The following is a 6,000-nucleotide window of genomic DNA, read 5'->3' on the forward strand; positions in this document are numbered from 1 at the left end:
ACAATTAAGAGTGTCAATCAAAGCCGACAAGGACCCTAGTTCAAAGCAAAATGAGCTAATTAGGCACTGGTGATTGTTAGTATTCCATAACACTACTGCACGAAAGAGGCATCTGAGAAACACAGACAGGTACTGCCCGAACTCAGAGAAGGCACAGGCTGCAGTGGTGTCACTTGCCCCGAGCCCTGGAGGCACAGCCAGCAGCTGTACAGGGTCTGGAAGTCAAGTGCAACACAACCACGGCTAAAACTGCCATCCTTTTTAAAAGCAGTTAGATTATCTTTGGAGAGCTTTAGTGCTTTTAGATGAAGGCTTGGTTGCCTTTAGAGGTTTTACTGTTTCTTTGCTAAATGTAACTGCTCGAATTTTTAGAACAAAATTTTAATGACACAAAGTAGAAAAATCTCATTCAATCTCATTTTTAAAATAACATGAAGTAATAATGCTATTGCTAAACAACGCCCTCATTTAAAATCATTACTTAAGTTACATACTAGCAAAGAAGAGATCTTGAATTCTGTGTTCAGGCCAGCTACAAAGCAGCAAGCTTGTTCCTCAGAACTCTTTCTTACTACTGAAAACCATAAATATTTCTTTTGTTCCCCTTTCAGAAATATACTGCTGAAATAAATGACCAGTTTTAATTTTGTCATATTTAAGTATGAATGGGGAACCTGAGGTTCTCATGTAGTTCTGTCTGACCTGCACATCCAGGGTTCATAGTAATAAATATTCCAACTCTCGACTTCGGTGTAATGTTTTCACCAAGAAATACAAACCCGTTAAAAGAAAAATAACACAAATAAGTGTTAAAAGAAAGATGACAAAAAAGGAAAACTTGCTTGACCTTAACAAACAGAGGTATTTCACTGGTAGGCATCAGCTTTTAGTAATCTGTCTGGCACTGAATTCAGAAGAAAAAGACTGGACTGTTAGAGCCACAAAGAGTGCATGAGGCTGGAGCATATTTATGTCTACAGCAGGAATCATCTTTTGAAACATAGAATAAAGGAGACTAGTAGGGATGCAGAGGGTTTAAAAGGGCCAGGAGACAATACTGAGTAAAAAAAAAAAAACCCAAAACCAGAGAAAGAACATAGGACAGTGGAAAAACAAGGCATGTCTAAAAAGCATTGGAAAGTCCTGGAACCACTGAGACTTCTTGCAAAGTTGAATCCCTCCACACTTCTCACCCATAGGATGCCATGATCTCACATGGTGGGACTTGAACTGGTTTTGATAGCAAAATAGTAATCTGGTAGGACCAGGATTTAACTCACATTTATTGCTACATTTTGAAGAGAAGGTTATTTTTGGGTAGTACATGACACAGGTGATTTTGTGTTACCATCTACTGCCTCATTTAGAAATAGTTTCAGAGGAACTTTGGAGGAAGATATTACTGGTTCAGTATTTATAGCCTGTAAAGGATAAATAAGCACTCAAGTGCTTATTTATAATATAATAATTTATAATAAGCTACTCTCTTCTTCTTGTTCCTTATTTTATTGTGGATAGTCTTTAATTGTACTAATGCCACTGACTAGACTCCTACCAAGAGATGATTGAATTCATCAAAGCACCCCCAAAGCTCCTGTCTGGACCAAAAATTTATAGATATTCCCTACAGGCTAAAATTAAAAGTGAAAGATTTAACATAGTTTTCTTGAAAGCAACAGTTTTCAATGCAATTCACATGAAAAAGAAGCTAAACAGCAATCTCCATACTGCTGAACAGACTATCTCACCTCATCATCCATGTGTTCTGAAGAGCTGAAAATTTACACCAGCATGCCAAGGGCACAGCCTAAATCTTCCATGATCTCTGTCTTATCTATGCCAGCTGGTCCTGCAGGAGCACCACTCACGGCTAGGTGGAGAGCCCGGGTTAGAGTAATATAACACCTTAACATAAGAAAAGGGATTGTTTGCATTGCAATGAACTTCTACATCAGGGCCTTTTTTATAACTCTTATGCTTCATGGATGACTTATTCCAAGTCCACTTTCTCATTATATTTTAATGTCCTAAACCACAAATGTATCTCTTCCATGGTCATGTAAAATCATGGTGTGGTACTACTTGGAAAGTGCTTATTTTAGAAAAGAAAACTAACCACATCAACATTTTTTTAGCAAGGAGGAATATCGTATCAGTGATCACACAGGACAGGAAACATGAGGCTATAGTTGCTGCTTTGCCTATTTCAAAGACTTGAGCCCCAGAATTTGCCCCCCAAAACTGAGGGTTGTAAGCATTAAGCCAGCCAGGATGCCTGGCTGTATCTTTTAGGAGTCCTTATTTTAACCAGAAATTCTACATTGAAGCCCAAACCTTTCCAGAAAAGAAAAGTTCCACTGTATGTGGTGTGAAAAAAATACTTTAACGAATGAACAAAAATCTTTGCTGAAAACTCCTGATTAACCTTAGAGAGCTGCTCATATCCCCCCTTCAGACTAGGCAATGAATATATAGATTAATTTATGCAAAAAATATTTCAGTTATTATAAATGTAATGCCCATTAAAATCATACAATTTCTTGAGTATGCATATCTACATGCACATACATGTTCAAATATATTGATAACCTTATAATATATACATGAGGTAGGAAAGAACTCCAAACTTCTAAGAAACATTTAACTTTTCATTCACTGAAATAGATGAAGCAGGCACTCTTATTTGTAGCAGTCATTACCTGTCAGTCGAAGGTTAACCTGCCAAGGGGTATTTTCCAAGTACTCATAAAAGCACTGAAAGTGAGCATCACAAATGTTGGCAAAACAGTGTTTCTGGACATTATCCCAGCTGTGGCATAGCTATGACAGCCAAGCAAAAGCTCTGCAACTGGAGATCTAAGAACCATCAAAGAGTCATGGTGCCAGGTAGGAGCTATTCAGAAGGTAGAAATGCCACCCATTACAAAGCTGCAGCTGTCATCAGCAGGTCTCACCCCTCATTCCTAGTCACTTATGACTAATAACTACTACAACCTATTATAAAGGATTAGATGCACCTCAAGGCATTAGTGCTTTTATACAGAAGCAAGTGTAATAGAAGACAATTTTAATAGAGCTATTACAGCAGAACACATCTATCAAGCCAAGACCTCTCCATACAAACAATGCAGTCTTTGCACAGGAACTGACATTACTTTGACCACAATGAGTTTCATTTTACTCCTCAAGCCTTTTTCCTTCTTATCTTAACACCACCTTAAAAGCCCATTTTATTTCTGAGGCTCAGGAGGTCAGAGGGAAAATAAGAATTCTTTCCTATTTCAATCCCAATCCGGTGAAAGTTTGTTCTTTCAAACCAACAGCATGTGCCACCACCTTAGTTTTACCTGAACAAAAGTTACACACAGAGTGAGCACTTTGGTTTAAATAAACATTCAAAATTTCTGTTGTATGCACTTATAAAAAGTCACCACAGGAAGAGGAGTGACTTGCTTTGGAGAGGCACATGCCTCTGAAAGGACAACAAAACACACTGTGAATTACTGAAGGCAGAACAAACTGTGAATGCAAAATATAGCTGATTCAAACATACACCTTCTGGGCTTGAAAGCTTGCTGACACTTCTCTGGCATGAACATCTTTGGCACAAATGGTCATGATTTTTTCTTGCTCACCTGAGGAAAGTTCTCCAAGCAGCTCGGTAATAAAGAGCATTTAGCACAGTGACCTGAAAAGATTCAGGTAACCCACTAAAACCAGATGGTTTCCAGTACCATCTACTAGAAATCAGTTCTGCCTACATCATGAACTAAGTCACCATAAAAACTGGCTTGTACATACAAATTTTCTGGTATTAGACATGAGATGCCAGAAGAAATCCCGGTTTAAACAGAAATCTGAACCGTCTCCAAAACAACAACAATCCAGGTGAGCACAAATGCTGCAGATGGTCAGCTAGGCAGGGTATGAGGAATGGATGGATAAAAAGATGCACATGAAATGGAATTGAAAATTACGTGGTGGTCTTCTCCATAGAGATATGTACCGGACTTTGCAAAAATTGTACTAATTGTACGAGAACATTTATTGGCAAACTAAAAATAGCCCTTAGGAAAGATCAGAGACATTTTAAAAATAGACAAAGCAATAAGGGGATGATTACAAAATACGATATAGATGACTACGCAGCGTTATGTAATATGAAGTGACTATGGAGATATTCAGGTTTCATATTAATGGGGGGAAAACCCCAATCTCAGCTACTGCATGTAATTCCAAGGAGGAAAATATAAAAATATATGGAAATATCAATAAAAAGATATAATGCCTTTTCTATTACAGGGAAAGTTTAGACACTTCTGTCAGATATTCATGACCCCTTTAAAGTCTCTTTCCTATTTTATATTTCCCTTCAGCAGATATTCTATGTTGGAAAAGAAAATCAAAACTACTGAAACTTTTCACAAAGAGAAGGAGTGCTCACAGCAGGACAAAAACATTCAGGAGAAGTTTGAGGTAAAAAAGGGCAAAGCAAAAATCAAGGTATCCTTCTGAAATGGGACTAAAACTAAATATAGATATAAACTGCTTGGTTTGACATAAACAAGCCCAATAGCTTTGGCTTCCTGACACAAATATATGGGTGTAGTATTTGTATACATACTGAATGTGTACTCTGTTCTTAGCACACCATTGTGGCAGTATCTTTGCTTTTAGCTTTTGTCTCAGTTCAGAATAATCCCACAAAAACCCAGTAATCAAAATGTGATAAAAATGCCTGTGAGGTAGCAGAAATGGAAGAAAAAGCCATGTTTCTTTTTTCAGTGGGTGTTAATAGCAGTTTATTTAGTACAGCATTAAAATGATTTAATATGTTAATCACAACTTTTTATGGGACCATTTTCACACTATTTTCTCTGAATTAAACAAAAAGGAGGTATCCACACCTACTTCTTGTGGCAATCCTTCAGGGCTGATGTCAAGCCCTCATTCAGCCTACCAGATGCCATTTCTACATCTAAAACCCACCAGGTTTGTGAAGTGGTAAATTCAGCCTGGACTACATAGTCAAAACCTCACTGTTCTCCCTTCCTCTCTTCATAGGCCAGTATGGCCTCCATGGAGCACAGATGTCCTGGATTACATACAGTTTCCACAAGGTGCACCAACCAAGACTTCACCTTTTGATGCAAAAAATCCCAAGCATGCATGAATTTATGCACATAAAATAAAAGGTACATTTTATACTAAAATACAAAGGAAGTTCATCTCATTAATCTTCAGAAAGGTTTTTCTTTACGTCAGCATTTTTCCAAACTTGAAATAAGAGTGGATTTTTCCCTCCATTTTCTCTCTCACTGTACCTTCAGTAGGATTCAGATGAGATACCAGATACTGTTTTGTTTTACATATCCACTTGACTTGAACACAGACAATCTCTTAGAGCTCCAAATATGAAAGTCTGGAGTTTTTGTGTTTGCAGCCCCAGAGTAAGCACAGACAATACAGGCTTTTCTGTCTCTATGCACTCAAATGTAGCTGTATCTTGGAGAATCCATCTCCAAGAGGCAAGCTGCATATATTTGTCCATTCAGTCTAGGGCCTCCCTGCTGCGACAATCAATCATTAGAATCACAAGCAACATTGATTTTACGCAATGTGAATGCTTATGCATTCAGCACTGTTCTGAGAACAGTAAGTTATTGTCTCAGAAGTTGCTGATCTGTTCTCTCTGACCTACCACTACCCAGTTAGCACACATACTGGCTGGCCAGTCGGAAAATATGAGGCTCAGAACCAGCTGAAACCCTGTTCAGCTGACAGGGGATGCATCCGCTGGAGGTTTGGAGAGGTGTGTGCTAAAGGATAAGACAGGACTATTATATTACTAATATGATATAATACTTATAATATAAGACTATAATAGAAGATGAAGTAAAAGGAGCAGAAGAAGAGAAGTAGTATGAGAAATGTAACATTCAACCACAGTCTTGGTCAGTTGTGTGACTTCTAGTACTTGGTTTTTTTCATTTTCATTAT

At 37.9% G+C, this 6,000-nt stretch overlaps 1 protein-coding gene across 1 annotated transcript in view; it reads right to left on the minus strand.

The window, feature by feature from the left end:
- The window catches only part of DNAH11 (dynein axonemal heavy chain 11), a 107,201-nt gene extending 103,317 nt beyond the window's left edge, over nt 1-3,884 (minus strand). Inside the window, 7 exon segments of the mRNA XM_048321285.1 lie at nt 675-780; nt 1,486-1,588; nt 1,590-1,631; nt 1,749-1,905; nt 2,700-2,715; nt 2,718-2,856; nt 3,556-3,884. Coding sequence (XP_048177242.1) covers nt 675-780; nt 1,486-1,588; nt 1,590-1,631; nt 1,749-1,905; nt 2,700-2,715; nt 2,718-2,856; nt 3,556-3,675 — 683 coding nt within the window. The 5' untranslated portion in view covers nt 3,676-3,884.
- Between the last annotated feature and the right edge of the window lie 2,116 nt (nt 3,885-6,000).

This window comes from Corvus hawaiiensis, chromosome 1, assembly GCF_020740725.1.
Source record: "Corvus hawaiiensis isolate bCorHaw1 chromosome 1, bCorHaw1.pri.cur, whole genome shotgun sequence".
Lineage (NCBI taxonomy): Eukaryota > Metazoa > Chordata > Aves > Passeriformes > Corvidae > Corvus > Corvus hawaiiensis.